At 36.1% G+C, this 17,006-nt stretch overlaps 1 protein-coding gene across 9 annotated transcripts in view; it reads left to right on the top strand.

Moving 5' to 3' along the window:
• Nucleotides 1–17,006, top strand: part of AKAP13 (A-kinase anchoring protein 13) — a 422,215-nt gene that overhangs the window by 121,650 nt on the left and 283,559 nt on the right. For all 9 annotated transcript variants that reach the window (XR_008913836.1, XM_056806779.1, XM_056806775.1 and 6 more), the window contains exon 2: nt 10,429–10,472. Coding sequence is in view for 8 of the 9 variants with exons in the window: in XM_056806779.1 (XP_056662757.1) it covers nt 10,440–10,472 (33 nt within the window). In the remaining variant the exon portion in view is untranslated. The remainder of the gene's footprint in view (nt 1–10,428; nt 10,473–17,006) is intronic.

Below are 17,006 nucleotides of genomic sequence, written 5' to 3'. Positions count from 1 at the left end.
TTAAAATAATTTTCATCACAATTGGTTTCCCTTATTATAACTCTATGAATTTTATTTTATATATTCAAAAACAATACTCTGAAAAGTAGTTTATAGGTTTCGTCAGACTTCCAAGAGTCTTGGTCCATGGCACAAAAAAGATTAAGGTCTGATTTAGTTGGTGAGACAAAATATATAGACAAAAGGCTACAATACAAAGCAGAGGTAAATCTGGGCCACATAAGTTATCCTTTACTTTCTACTAAAAGCAATATGGACCTTACCCTCACTCTACCCCATCCCCAGATGGTACTTCTTATAAGGAGATGCTTGCACATTTCAGTAACAGTTGCCTTTTAAACTAGTGACCTCTGATGTTCATCAGATACATAAAAGTGCTTTGTGAATAGTGGATTTGTAATATGCTTCAAACATATGATACTATTTATTAATGCTATTCTGGGAAAGGTTTGATGTTAAACAGAATTATGTACCAAATCTTGATTTTCAGACCCAATTTTGATCATCTGATTACTCTTAAAACTTGAGCAGGAAACCAAAAGTCATATCCCTAAAGAGAAGTAAAAAAATATGAACAAACAATTCTCAAAAGAATTCCAAATAATTAACAACCATATGAAATAATGTTACAAATTATTAATAAGAAGAGAAATCTAAATCACAACAAATTATAAAGCTCTTTACAAATAGTAGATTCTTTAACCATGTATGTATTCTTGTTCATCTGTCTTTGTCCTATTTAATTCTATTCAATATGACAAACATTTCTTAAATATTTACTTACTATGTTCCAGGAGCTGTTTCAAGCATTGATGATAGAGAAAGATTAAACAGTCCATATTCTCAAAGAACCTAAATTCTACTTGGATAGGGGGAAGAGGGGATACAATATAGTCACAAAGAAGTTTAGAGAATTATTTCAGTCCCCTGATCAGCTTTATGACCTTACTGGTAGTGAGGCTTTGTTTGGAACTTGAACTGCATTTCCTCATGAAGGATATGAAATACCCATTTGGTCCGTATGGATCATTGAGAAAGAACTGGTTAGCTGGGACTATTTTAGAATGGAGTCATCTCTTTGTGATGAGCTTCTTAAAAGGTCTCTATTTGCTGAGTTGGGTCTTATCTGTTAGATTCTAGGAATCCAGGTAGTGAAAGTAGTAACATTCTTCTTTTATGTATGAAACTAATTTAGAGATAAAGTGATGTCTAATGCCACAAAAGCATCAAGTGGTATGTATCCATAATTGCCACTTATGCTTTCTAATTCTGTGTGCAAGGGAACACAGCAAAGAATTCTTAAACTCTTACTCTGTGCCAGGCACTGTGTTGCTAAGTACCCTGGGGATACAGATACAAGCAAAAGGAAAGTCAGTTCTTGCCCTCAAGGAGCTTACATTCTCAAGGGGAAGATTACATGCCAAAGGGAGCTGAAAAGGGGTAGGGGGGATAGGGAAGGGTGTTGAAATTGGGAAAGGCAGAGACACAGAACTAGAGGGGAGTGAAGGCTGACTGCCTTTTGGACCTCCCTCCCCAGACTGGAGACAAAGGAGAACTCCCTATCCAGAGCAGACGATCACCATGGGAGAGAGATGTATCAGAGTGAGATGGCCTTAGGGGAGAATTGAACAACCCAGGCACTGAGTGACTTAGCAACTTCTAGAATGAGATTTCATTGAAATATGGAGGGAAATATATAGCTTTCTTTCAACTATGGAGGAAAAAATTGGAAAGAGGAAAGTAATGACAATGATTTTAGAAAAGAGTACTAAAATGGAAGATTTGGAATTTGTCAATTACATTGTTCTTCTAGAGAATTCTTTCAATTACTGTGAGTCTGTTTCTCTGTCAAACATCAACAATATTGCTATTCATCTTCAATGAGTAAGACAATTGATTTGAGGTCTATTGATTCCCTCTATACTTCACTTACCCTTATCCCCTTTTTCACAGTTCTGTTTAACAATCCATTCTAAAGGCTGGCTGGAGTGAGTGGTCGCTGTGAATCGAGCAAGGTGAATGGGTTTATCTCAGCCCAGCTCTTCAGTTTGCCTTCCTTGGCACTATCCACAATGTTTAATCATCAGAACCAGTGAGCTCCAAGAGCCTAGGTGTGCCTTCATTTTGTCAGCTTTGTAACTCTATGACCTATTTATACTGCTTTATTTATAGTAGGTGCTTAGTAAATGTTTTGTACAACTGGATTTTTGGGTAGTCTTGAGGCAGTACAGTGACAAGAAAAGTAAAAGGTAGCAAAAAAGTGGATAGTGTGGTGGACCTGGAGTCTGAAAGACTCATCTCTTCCTGAGTTTAAGACACTTCCTAGCTTGGTGACCCTGGACAAACCACTTAAACCCTGTTTGCCTCAGTTTCTTCATCTGTAAAATGAGCTCGAAAAGAAAATGGGAAACCACTCTAGTATCTCTGCCAAGCACACCCCAAAGGTAGTCATGAAGAGTTGGACATGATTGAACAAAAACAACAACAAAATGGTTAAATTGGAATATTCCTTTCTGGATCCCTTCTCTAGAGAAAAAAATGGAGGGGAGTGATTTTTGTGACTACAGTGTAATGTGATCCTGAAACCTTGAGACAGGTCTTTGATCACAGATTCTGAGAGAGAAGGACCTCCTAATTTAATAAATGAGGAAGCTAAGGCCTAGGGAGGTTCACTGACTTTGTCAAAGTCACATAACTGAAGGGTGGGGGAAGGAATAAGCATTGATTAAGGACCTGCTTACTATGTGCCAGGTGCAGTGCACCTTTTATAATTATTGCCTCAATTGATTCTTACAAGGATTCTAGTGGACTAGGTATTATTATCATCATTTCCATTTTACAGTTGAGGAAACTGAGGCAGACAGATAAAGTGATTCACCCATAGTCACACAACTAGAAAATATATGAGTCTGGGTTTTAACTCAGAACTTCTGACTACCTGCCTATAATAATATAATAGGTAGTTTCAGAAGCATGATTTGAACTCAGGACCTCAAATTCCTAAGTTGGTGCTCTTTCTGCTGTACCAGGTATAGAATTTTCTATATCCAACTGCCTCTTGGCTTTGCACAATTGGTTCAGTAATTGAAAGTCACAGAAATACTCAGCAATAGTAAGTACTGCCATTCCAAAGGAAAATAAACTTTTTAAAGATTTGTAAGATGTTGAAATTTACTGTGTTGCTTCTTGGGAGGGAAATAGAGGCCTAGCTAGCTATTTCTGTGGATCACAAGAAGACTTGTGTTGGACTAGATCTGCTTAGCTCCCTAGACTTTAACATCGTAAGGCATTCAGCTCTACAGACTATGTTCATTTTCATTTTGTGCAGCAAAATCACTACTGAAGAAGTTAGATGATTGGTTCTGAGCCCTTTGCAAGGGATGTTTGATTTGATAGTCATTCTGGCTTTCTTAATATTCTCACACATAACACTATCTCCTGTCTCTGTACAGGTCAGATACTTTACATTTACATTATTTTGTACATACATAAAAACACACATATTTTGATCCCCAATGGAATAGCTTCTTGAGAGCAAAATGTTTGACTTTGTATCCACAACACCTAGCAAAGAACCTGACACATAGTTGACCCCCAAAACTTATTGATTACTTGAGTTGTTCAATAAATCTAATAAACTTCTATATGTTTTCATGTGGTTTATATATGCATACTACATTTTCTCTAAGTGACTGCTTAGGAAATCTCTCTCTTCTCTTAATCTATTTTTCTTCCAGTGTCCAGATGGTCACCCCTATACACCTCAGGCTCCTTATGAGATGCAACTGTCCATTTTCCTACAAGAAAACTGACTTCTTAATATATTTGGATCAATACAAAAAACTTTGTGATGATTTTTATTAACTTTTGCACTGTTCCTGGCAAATAAGATGTTTCCATTGTTTACAGCCTTGATTTAGCCTAACTTTAGTTGTTTGAGTAGATCTTGTTCCTCTTCTTCCCCAACTACCTACCACTGCTGCTTTTGCTATGAAAGAATCCTGAAGGCTGGAGTTGTTCCTTATTGATTCTTGGTAGAAATGGGAACAACTGTCCCCTTTTACTTGGTGGAAACTATCCTTATCTGATCAGCTCTCTGGATCTCCTTTTAACCAGCTGGGCAGCTAACATTTCTTTCTCCAGGTCTGTTTAGTCATGAATCTTCCTGCTGTGAATAACAAAAACATATGAATGGGGGTGGTAGTTTGTACAATGGGGACACCTGTTCCTTAGCAATTGGTCTGAGGTCATCAAGCTAATATTTTCAGGAAAGCTTATAGCATAGTTACTTAATGTTGTGTTAGACCATATGATTTCTCAGTCTCTTCCCTAAGGATATTTCATTCACAAAGGAGCACCTGTGAAAAGAGGTTTCTTTATGTACCAAAGGTGACTAAAGTAATGAGATGGTATAATTTCTTATTCTTCTCCCCTCCCACCTTCCTGCATCAAAAGCTTTATAATTATAATTAGTTATTCCTGAATAATAGCTTCTATGTTCTTCAAAACACAGGTTCTGGTAAAATGCGTAGATTATTTTTAACTGAACATATAACTGTCAGATTCCCCCTGAATTACCAAAACTTTTCTACTGTCCTAATCATGATGATTCTGATACTAGAGAACTCAAATAACTATATTTGTACTGAGTTCTATTTTCAAATGTTTAAAATTATAATTTGTTCATTAAAGAAATTAGGCTTGATCCAAATGTTCCCTCCCTCCCCCTAGTTTTAAAAATAGAATGCCAGAGGGGCAGCTAGATGACTAGTGAACAGAGTGCCAAGTCTGGAATCAGGAGAATCTGGATTCAAATGTGACCTCACACACTTGCCAGCTGTGCCACCCTGGGCAATTCCAATTACCTAAAAACCCTATTCCTCTTCTGTCTTGGAAATTATTCTTGTGTTGATTCTAAGACAGAAGATAGGGTTTTAAATAGGTGTCAGTTGGAAGGAATTATGGGAAAATAAATGTTAGGAGAGGGTGCCTCAGGAGTCCTCTGATCTAGTCTATGTCTTTTTACCCCCTAGATAAGTAAATTAAAACTTGGAGAGGCTGAGTGATATGCTCACAGTCACATGGGGAGCAGCAGTTGGTATTTAAACTCTTATCCTTCCACTTCAGATTCAAACTGCTCTTTCCTTTGCCCTGTGGTGCCTTATCTAAGATCACTTTTGAGGTGGATTTTAGGGGCCATTTACTCCATCCACTCTTTAATCCCCTTTCCCTCCTACCCAGCAAGTAGACATGTAGCCTTTTCTGATAGACATGTAGTGAGGGGGAAACCACTGCCCTGGAATGCAGCTCATTTACTTTTGAATTACTCTTGATTTGTTAGGAAGTTTTTCTTTATATCAAATATAAATTTATATCATTTCAGCTTTTATTTATTGAGCCTACCTAAGTTCTGTAGTCTTTGAACCAAATAGGACATGTCTATTTACTTTCACTTGACAGACCTTTGAAGGCCTTACATCCTTTCCCTCATGCGTTCTCTTCAGTGCCAGGAATTTTGATGCTTTTGACTCTTAGACTCCACTGACACACATTTGATAGGTGGTGATGGCTTTTTGTTATTGTAAATTATGATGCAGATCAAAACTAAAAGCCAAACCAAAGTGCTAGAGACACCTTAGTTCTCAGTTTTCCCCTACACTCCATCCTCCCAACTTCTCGAGAATTTCTCATTTTCCTTTAGTTAGAAAATTTAAAACTTTAACTTAAAAAAGAACCTATATGCCTTTGTGGCATGGTTTTCATCTGGTTGAGATAATTACTATAAAACTACAAGAAGGTTCCTTTGTTTTGAACTTATTCTCTGTATCAGAACAAATAAAATATATCATAATTATAAAACAGCACATTCACTGAGGTGGACTGTTCTGATCAGAATGACACAGATTAAAATAAAATTGAATCTGTGGACAAAATAAACATAATTAGCTTATTACAACTCAACTAATTACCCCTTAAGCTTTTTACAGAGTTTTTTAGGATTTCAGTATCAGATAAATGAGCAATAGATTTCAGTAATGTTTTTTAAAATATCTCAACTTTAATAACTTGAACTTGGCTTTCTTTTCCTCATAGCTTCATAAATATAAGGCAGTCTTTACAGTGCTTTTCTGTCATGTATTACCTAACTTGTATTTTATATTGAGAAACAAATACAGAAATTTAACTTTTATATATGTGCATATATACACATATAACTTATACAAGAAAAAATATAGAAAAAATAAATAGTCCCAACATGCTAATGATTCAAGGTCATTTAGTAATGGGATGAATTCTATATACTGTAGGATTTAAGACCCAATTCTTAGACTGAGAATTTTAGCATCCTCAAAGAGATTAGTGAGTAACTTGAAAATGACTAAATTTCCTGGTGTTAAAACTTATTTATCAATCATTAAGCAATACTTTCTGAATTGTTTATACTTTATTAGTTCTGACTTTGATTGCTTCCTCTCTTATGGGAGCTGCATATGGGATAGGTGTTGCCACAGGACTCTGAATTTTGAGGCTACTGATGGCATTTGCAGTCTTCCTGCAGTTCAGAGGCAAGAGCACCTAGTTAGCAAAAAGAATCAGCTAAAACCTGATGCAGTTCATAGCCCTTGGTGGAAGCTGTTTAGAGCTCTTTTTTATATGACTGAAATAATCATTACTTATAATTGTTTCCTCTTATGACTCATTTATTAGTGATCCAGGTTTGTGCCAAAGGTATGAGTTTATATGTTCAATAGGATTTCCTTTAGTTCATCAACACTGTTTGGGTTACCTTAGTCCTTCAGCTCCTTTTAGGCTTATGGGTCTATTTTATGAAGGCAGCTAAAGACCTGTGATGTAGCATATTGTCTTGGAGGGGACAAGCAGACTTTGGTTTTGATCCTGTTAACAGGATTTTTTTTTCCATCATAGAACCAGAATGAATATTAAGAAAAACAATTGATTAAAAAAATTGTTTCCATTACTGTTATTATTTCATATCATTTTACTTTTTGTTGTCAGAAAACCCGATTAAGATTGTGCTGCTCTTTTGTCTAAAATGAGATAGATATTTTGCAGTCTATTTTATTCACATCAAAGCCAGGTTTTGTCTTTTGTATTAGAGGATTGGTTTGGGTTTTATGGATGAAGGGAGAAAGAATGCAGTCTTCCCCTTTCAAGTTTAGGACAAGGAAGGGATAGAAGGAGTTGATGATATTATACCCAGAAGATGACAGTGAGATGGGTTATCTCCTTTTCAATCCTCTCTAGATATGTCTCTTCACTAAACCTGCCCCTTTACTCCCCTCTATTAACTGGTCTTGTAGATGAACTTCTTCCCTTAGAGAAAGAGAGAGAAATCAGTTCTCTCCCTCTTCCACTGAGACTATTTCCTTCACTCACAAGGAAATCATATGAGGATAAATGATAATCTTTATTCTACTGTTGTCAGGGGTAAAATAGGAAGATGTCTGAAGGGTTAGGGTCTAGAGGAAAGAGGAGAAAGGAGGTCCCTGTCTGTCTAGATTTTCCTTTCCTCCCTCCAAAGTTGAGAGACCCTGGCTTGACAGCCTGGCCCCTGAGAGGTTCAGGTTTGGTGATCCCTGGTCTTTGTCACAGCAGAGCAACGTCCAGACCAAGGGTATCAAGGATTCTGTGAGAGATCTTGTTAGGGCTTCTTCTTATTCTTCTAAGGTTTCTGCTATAATTCTTGGGATCTTTGGGGGGATGGTGGTCAGATTCAAGGAGGGATTTAGTCTAGTGCTCAGGATCCAGTCTCAGACAAGACTTTCCACTTTGCTGCTGAGAGAGGGGGTAGGGGGAGGAAGGGAGGGGGGAGAGACCCAAAGGTTTCTACCCTTAGAATCTCCCCCTCTCTCCAGATTCTAATCCTCTTGAGCCCCTCCCCTGTTGTGAATGAGAAGCCTCTGCAGCTTTCTAGACTGTCCTTCAAGTCTTTGGATTAGACCTCTATCACACTTTGGAATTTTGGTCAAGTTCACAGTGTTCAGTAGTTAATTCTTTCAATTAAGTTATCTCCTGGCTATTAAGCTTTGACAGATATTTTGGCTTCATCTGTATGGTTCATTTAACCAGGTGACCCCATATGCTGTAGGAGCTGGCATTCTTTCTGTGATGCTGAGCAGTCTGTTAATCTTTCTCATAAACTCTCTTTAATCCTAAATATTATAAACACATTAATTCCTTTGGGTATCTCCACAAATTTCTCCTGCTTGTAATGTGATAATGTGAACTCTTGAACAGTTGAGGCAATTTTTTCCCCTCTCCCTATAAAGTTATGTGTTCTTTCATCCATGCAGCCCTGGCAAGTCTGAACAGGCTTCAAAAGCTTATTAAAAAAACAGTAGGCATGATGTGTTTTACTCTAAATCAGACTAGTGCTTGGTAGCTGGGGGAAGCACTCAGTTTCTTTCTAGTTTTGTGTCAGTTGATAGCAGGTACATTAATATCTTAGACTTGAAATCTGCTCCTGAATTTCTTTCATTTTATTTCATCTCAGTTTGCTGATAATAATTTTATTTGGCACATTAGGGCCTGCAAAATGCTTTACAAATATTATCCAAGTTGATCTTCACAACAAACCTTTTTGGTAGGGAATGTGAGGAAACTGAGACTGATCAAGGTTATTGACCTGCCCAGCTTCCTGCAGCTAATAATAATAATAATCAAAGATTGGATTTGAATTTGGGTCTTCATGATAGCAGAACCAGCTCTCTTCACTCTGTGCTAAGTAGCTGCCATATTTATTTTAAGCAGAGTTTCATAATAGAGGTTTTAGCAAATTATAAATAGCATACAGGATACAACAAAATTGGAAGTATTGATGGATGGGTGGATGAAGGCCTTCATTCCTTGAATAGATCCATAATAAAGCAGGGTGAGAGGGAGCACTGTGACTTTATGTTGTTATTATGTGAGGCTGGGCTAAAAGGACAGACCCATAAGGTGGCCCTCAAGGACAGTACAGTCTATCATTAGGGAGCTCAGAGGACATAGAATTGATACACAAATAAGTACAATTTAGACAAAGTATTTAAGAATATTTGAGGAGAGTGACATTCATTTCATGGGTTCACATCACCCTGGTTTCTTTGAAGAGCTAGTACCTGATGTAGGACTTGAATGAAGAAATTTTAATAGCTCTGATGTTTGAAGGGAAAGAAAGGGAGGGAAGGAGAGAGGGAGAAGGGAGACTAAAATGTTAGAATAGCAACTAGGGCTATTTGACAAATACTTCAAGTGTATAATAATGTTAACTTATATAAGACAAGTTTGTAAAGTGCTTTTCTTTGTGAGGGAAGGAATATATATATATATATTATTATCCACATTATACAAATGAGGAAACTGAGGCTGATAGAGGTTACATGACTGCTCATAGTTACCATCTAGTATTTAGATTGGCACTTGAATCCAGATCTTCCTGCCTTTTGCTTGAGCTCTCTACCAGTTATTTGGAGCTGCTTTGCTTTTAATACCTTAAATCAGGCAAAAGATACAGATTGCTTCTGTTACTAATATTTATATTCCTTTGTTTCAAAGGTTTTATATTCTGGTAGGATTATAGCATCTAATACTGAATATTTTTCAAGGACTTCTGGTGAGAAACCTGAACCCTTTCCTTAGTGAGTAATATGGGAAAGGGAACATAGCTTTTTCTCTCATCATTGGGGTCCCTTAGGACTCCACTAGAGAAGAACACTTAGGACCCTCAAAAGAATCCTCTCACTTTGTAGCTAAAAGGCATTAAGTATTCTGTCTAGCTTGGAAGCTGGGAGTGGGGTGTATGTGGGAGTTGATGTATCTGTAAGACACTTTGAAAATTGTGTGCTGCGTGGAGACACGCCCTAATACTGTTCAATACTCAAACATTTTCCTGTAATATTCTTAATATTATAACTGACTAACCATCCCAGCTGGTAAGCCTCCTTCCCAAGTTTGGGTAACCTCTACTTCTCTTAGTTGAGCATTGATCGAACAGACCTAAATCCTTTCTAGCAAATAGAAGCTTGGTATCCTAGGATTTAGAGCTGGAAGGGGAACTTGGGGATCAGCTAACCCAACTACTTTCTCTTTACACCTATGCTTTCCTAGAGCCCTTTAAGGTCTATTCCTTGTCCCCATTATGTATTCTACTTAAATGCTGGTCATTTTATGTCTTATCATTGTAATATAATGTAAACTTCTTGTAGACAAGGAGTTCTGTTCTTTTCTCTTTTTTCCTCCCTCTTCTTGTATCATATCAGTCTTCATCTAATTTTATAAATTTATAAGGGAAGAAATTATCAAAACCACCCTCAGATTTATGGTTTTGAACTTGATTCATTCAGTTGTATTTGTTTTAGGATTCTTTTTGGCAATAAATATTCATTTTATCTAATATACCCTTTTTTTTTTTGTTATCTATTTTAGTGTCCTGGGTCATGAAACTTAATCCACAACAAGCTCCATTATATGTAAGTAAAAATGAACAGGTTAAACTTTTGAAAAGTACCTACAGGAGTGTTATAAATGCTTTTAATTTAACAAAGAGAAACATTTCAATTAACAACTAATCTTTAAAAATAATTGTTTTAAAATTTAAATAATTATTTATTTTAAAGTAGCTATTTTATAGTGTTCTTGCTGTTGATTATAAATTCTTGTTGATCATTGTGTTTAAATTTTGTATTTTTACCATCTATACAAATAATATGACATATTTAATGACATTGAATTCAAAAGGAATACATTGAAAACACAATAACTAGGACTGCTTTAAGATATCTTAGCCTTCCCTTCTGAAACTTATCTCTGAGGGTACCAAAAATACACGTGTCAAACAATTAAATAACATTGTGAGTACTCTTAGGTAGTCAGTCCCTGTTCTTTGCTACTATGTTTCTATAAAAAAGCAGAGTTGCCTCTCCTCCACCAACTTGTCTATATATGGTTATTACCAAAGTAAAATGATTTTTCACCACTAGAAGGTGTGACAATATTGGTAAGGCTAAATGTTGATCCAGGTAGACTTGGGTAGTTCTGCAGAAGCTGTTTAACAAGATCCAAGCTGGGAAAGATAAAATGTATGTGCTTTTTTCTGCTGTTAGATTAGTGAAATTCAAGGTGGTAAGAAGTGAGTATTGTCACTAACAAAATATAAAGTTGAGTTAGTTATACAGATACTCCCAATGAAAGGTGAGTTAAGGGCTATTTGAAGTAAGTCAGAAATGCTTTTGGCTAGGATTTAGAGAAGAGGAAGAACATTCCAGTGAAAAGGAGTAACATAAACAAAGCAAGTAAAAGTAGTAGGAGTCTGGGGCACAGCATGAATTTAAGGAAGCATAGATGATAAGAGTGGATAAAGATGAGTTAGATCTTGATGCTTTTTAAACTCAAGGCAGAGGAATTTGGGCTAATTATATAAATGTAATAGGAAGGTGCCAAAGGTTTTTACTTGATAAGATGATTTGATGAAAATTATGCTTTAGCAATATAAAGGATGATTTAGAAAGAATGTCTAGAATCAGGAGCCAATTAGGAAACCATTGTAATAATCCAGTTTTTAGAAATTAATAGAACTTTAGAACTAGTTCTTAGAGTTCGTGTAGGCCAGTCTTGTTCTTTAAACAAGGAATTTGAGGCCTAAGAACATTTTGCGAATTAGTTTTCAAACTCATTAACTTCTAGTCATGAAAATGCATTTAATGTGTTTAAAACCTTGGTAAAATTTCTTTTTAAATGTTTTGATCTAGTTCAGATATAACTTCATTAGACACTGGTTCTGAAGAGCTCTTTGGTAAAGTATTTTATATGAGTTGGCTACTAAGAGGCAAAAAACCTTGTGCTGTATTTAAATTCAAGCAATGGATGTAGGCTTGTAATATCTATTTGAAAGTGTTACTTTTATTATGGTTGAACTTAAATATATTAAATTGGTGGTCATCAGGGAGTTTATGAAAATAACCATAAAGGAAATACTATTTTTCCACATGTAAATCTGAAATAACTTAATTTAATTGTCTGCCTAAAGAGAAATGGTTAAGTTTCATCTCTAATATTGTCTGAAAAATTGAATATTTTGTTTGATCAAGATGAGGAGACAGTTTGCCACAATTACCTGTTGTTTTTTTTCCCAATGCAGATGTTTTGTCAAACACAACCAATAATACAACCAAAGTATGGGAAGCAACATTTTTTACTTTAACAATACAGCTAAAAAGAATGAATCAGTTCTATCTGCCTCTGCTTTGAACTTTTTTTTAAAGTTCAATTTTATTTTATTTTCAGTTATGAATTCTTACTTCCTTGCTTTTCCTTTGATCCCTACTGAGAAAAGCAAGGAAACCAAAGCCCATTGCAAGTACTATCAAACGGACCAGATTCTCTCATTAGCCATGACCAAAAGGGAAAACAAAACAAAACAAAACAAACCTCAGGCTACCTTCCTAGTCTCTTGTAGTAGGGAATGTATTTCATTATGAATTCTTTGACTTTGTGGTTGGCCATTATGTTGGTCTGTTCCTAAGGCTTTCATAGTTGTTAGTCTTAACGTTATTATTATTATATAAATTGTCATCCTGATTCTGCTCATTTCACTTTACATCAGTTCATACAAGTTTTCCAGGTTTCTCTGAAACCAATACCCTTCATCTTTTCTAACAGCACAATATTATTCTACCAGATTCATATACTTTAATTTGTTAAGCCATTCCCCAATTCTTTGCCACCACAAAAGTAACTGCTATACATTGTGTGTGTGTGTGTGTGTGTGTGTGTGTGTGTGTGTGTGTGTGTGTGTGTGTATGCGTTTTCCCTGTGCTTTTTTTTTTAAGAGCTAGTAGTAGTATCACAAGTCAAAGAGTGTGCACAATTAAATAGCGTTTTGGACATAATTCTAATTTGCTTTTGAGAAAGGCTGTTTACGACTACAGTGTGTTAATGTACCTGTTGTCCCATTGCCCTTTTAGTATGTCATTTTACTTTGTTTTGTCACCTTTGCCCATCAGATGGATATAAATTGGTCCCTGAGGGGTTGTTTTAATTTGTAATTGTTTTAATTATTTGGAGCATACCAGCAGTTGATAGCTTGGATTTCTTCCTCTGAAACCTCTCTATTGATTTCCTGACCTTTTGTCAGTTGGAGAATGGCTCTTATCCTTACTAATTTGACTTAGTTCCCTATATCTGAGACATTTTAAAGGAAAAATAAATAGAACTTAATGATAGATCCCATATAGGGAGTGTTAGAGGATGTGTCAGAGATGATCATATCCCAGCCATTTCCACAATGGCCTATTTCTACTCTTGCTATCCTTTTTACTTCCAACCCTTCCAAACACTGAACTATTTCTCTTGGACATTTCTTTGATAGTTAAACTTTCTTTTTTTCTTCTAGGATTAGTCTTCCAGGACATTTTCTGATTATCTATACACCATACTTTCTCCTATACCCCCTTTCTAGCTTTTCCTTATTTGTTGTTTTCCTATATAGAATGTAAACTCCTTGATGGAGGGGCTGTTTTTCTTGCTCCTATTTGCATCCCTAGTGCTTGGAGCATAATAAATGCTTAATAAAGCTATCATCTATCTATCTATCTATCTATCTATCTATCTATCTATCTATCTATCTATCTATCTATCTATCTATCTGTCTATCTGGAGCTTAATAAATGCTTAATAAATCTATATGTCTTTCTATCTATCTGTCTTTCTGTCTCCATCTATCTATCTGTCTATGGCTCTGGACGATGAGAAGCATCTGAGTCTGGGGGCATGGAAGTGGGAAAACAGGAAAAGACGGGGATGTGTGTGTGTGTGTCAATATTTGCTCTCCAAATAAAAGAACAGCTATAGTCCAAAAACCAGGCCAATATTCAGCCCTAAACAGAAGTCAGCAAGCTCAGCAAGTGTTAAAGCTGCATGTGAAATGTCAGGAGAGGGATACAATGCCAGATGTCCTTGAGTCCATGCCCTGAGGATAATCATAATGGTCTTGTGAGAGGTTCCAATTGTACACATCACTAAACTGAGCTTTTGTGAGTTTGAAAGGTAAAACTTCTGAGTTTATGGTCACTTAATCACTGAGTCTTATCAGGGCAGCTTAGGGACATTGAAGAGGTCTATTAGAGGAAGACTAGAATCCCATTCAGCTGGGACTGGTTGGTCTCCAACCTACAGTGCCACAGGAAAGGGGGTGCCAGTCAGAAAGGATTAATCAGAGATGGTCCTTTTTCTAGTCTGCTAGGTTTCAGAAATGGGAGGGATGGTGCCAGGCAGGATAAAATTCAGAAGTGTTTAATGCAGAGACAGTGTCTGAGAAGGACTAGGCCAGGAAAACCTGTTTTCCCAGACTGTAAGACTAAATAGGATACATAGTTATCCCTTCTGGGCAAGTAGCTCTGTTGGTCCATGAAGGATAGAAGAAATAAAAATATCCCCTCCTCTTCAAGAGGTGAATAACTGTGCTCTCCTTAGACTGATAGCTCCTGTCTTAACTGTCTCGAACCAAAAGTCTGTTGTCATTTGCCAAGATTAAATATTCAGTGACTTTCCAGTTTGGTAGAACCTATGATAACTTTCTGATAGTATAATCTTCAAGGTTAAAAAAAAAAGACTAAATAGAATAGAAATTATTTCAGAAGGATATGCTGAATATGATTTTAAAGAAGTTAGCTTATAGATGATGATGTAACTAACACTTTGTTCCCCTAAATCCTTCATTTCCCAATAAGTATCTCTACCTAGAGAACCATCCCTTACAATAGAATAAAAAAGAAAGAGGTTAAAAAATAACTATTTAGCAAAATTAATCCACATGTTAATGAATGTGACAGTATGTGAAGTATTCTACTGATGATGTTAAATTCAAAGGGAAATGTTTAATATGAATTTGCATGGAGGGCCTTAGGGAGGAGGTCAGAGCTGAAGAACTTGGGAGTCATCTTCAGAAGCTTCTTGCCATGATGAATCCTTGAAGAGGAAAGATTACAGAAAGAAAAGAACAAAGGGGAAAATGTTAATAGGAGATATTGGAGAATAACACAAAGGAGGAATGAAAAATCCTGGTGTGTGTGTGTGTGTGTGTGTGTGTGTGTGTACACATGTACCTTTTCCCCCTTTGTGATAACTTGTGTATTCTTTGTATAGAATTGGCACCTAATGTTTCAGTAGTTATATAATTTATCATGTTTGTATTTATTATATTGGGAGCAACCACAAGAGAAGAAATGTATTGTCATCATCAGTATGAAACTTTCTTGCTCCTTGACTTGCTTAGATCAGATCTGATTTTTTTCCTTCATTAATGAGATCTTCTTATGATCCTTTGAGCCAAAGGTCAAGAACCAGAGATTCTTTTTATGATTAGACACAAGTATATAGGAATATTACATGGGGTAAAATGGTTCATTTTGGTCACTTTTTAAACCTAAAATAGGATGAAACTTGAAACTTCTCTGATTCCAAAGAGAATTATTTGGAATGAGGTACAGTTTTCTTTAGCTCAGCTGACTTGAATCCATTAAGCCTCTAATCAAAGCACAGAGTAATAAAAAGATTCTCAGAGTTTAAATAGTCCATTGTTGTGGGACAATAAAAGCACTCATTGTCAATATTTGTTATTACTTCATTTAAGTTTCTAATAATTTACCACCAGTCAGTTTTCATTTATAACATGCCCTCATTCAGATGACTTCCCTAATGATTAGTACCATAGCTTTGCCATATTATTATTATTACATTTTAAAAAATTTATTAAGTCCCTCAGAATTGTCCTGGGTCATTGCATTGTTGCTAGTAGAGAAATCCATTACATTCGATTGTACCACAGTGTATCAGTCTCTGTATATAATGTTCTCCTGGTTCTGCTCCTTTCACTCTGCATCAATTCCTGGAGGTCGTTCCAGATCACATGAAATTTCTCCAGTTCATTTTTTCTTTGAGCACAGTAGTATTCCATCACCAACAGATATCTTAATTTGTTCATCTGTTCCCTACTCTTAAGGGCATCCTCTCATTTTCCAATTTTTTGCCACCACAAAGAGCATGGCTATCAATATTTCTGTACAAGTCTTTTTCTTTATGATCTCTTTGGGGTACAAACCCAGCAGTGCTATGGCTGGATCAAAGGGCATAGTTCCAAACTGCCATCCAGAATGGTTGGCACAACTCCACCAGCAATGCATTAATATCCCAATTTTGTCACATCCCCTCCAACACTTTTTACTTTCTTTTGCTGCCACATTAGCCAATCTGTTAGGTATGAGGTGGTACTCAGTGTTGTTTTGATTTGCATTTCTCTAATTATAAGAGATTTAGAGCACCTTTTCCTGTGCTTATTGATCATTTTGATTTCTTTATCTGAAAATTGCCTATTCATGTCCTTTGCCCATTTATCAATTGGGGAATGGCTTGCTTTTTTGTACTATCAATTTAGCTCCTTATAAATGTGAGTAATTAGACCTTTGTCAAAGGTTTTTGTTATAAAGATTATTTTCCCAATTTGTTGTTTCCCTTCTAATTTTGATTGCATTGGTTTTGTTTATACAAACCTTTTTCAATTTAATGTAATCAAAGTTAGTTATTTTACATTTTGTAATATTTTTAAACTCTTGCTTGGTCTTAAAATCTTTCCTTTCCCATAGATCTGACAGGTATACTATTCTATGTTCACCCAATTTATTTATAGGTTCCTTTTTTATATTCAAGCCATTCACCCATTCTGCATTTATCTAGGTGTGTAGAGTGTGAGATGTTGATCTAAACTTAATGTCTCCCATACTGTTTTCCAATTTTCCCAGCAGTTTTTGTCAAGTAGTGACATTTTGTTCCAAAAGTTGGGATCTTTGGGCTTATCATAGATTGTCCCGCTGAGGTCATTTACCCCAAGTCTATTCCAGTGATCCTCTCTTCTGTCTCTTAACCAATACCATATTGTTTTGATGACCACAGCTTTATAGTATAGTTTGAGGTATGTTATGGTAGGATTTGGGGTGAGGAAAGAACAAGAG

The sequence above is a fragment of the Monodelphis domestica genome, chromosome 1 (assembly GCF_027887165.1).
Source record: "Monodelphis domestica isolate mMonDom1 chromosome 1, mMonDom1.pri, whole genome shotgun sequence".
Taxonomy (NCBI): Eukaryota; Metazoa; Chordata; class Mammalia; order Didelphimorphia; family Didelphidae; genus Monodelphis; species Monodelphis domestica.
This window is presented reverse-complemented; position numbering and strand designations above follow the sequence as displayed.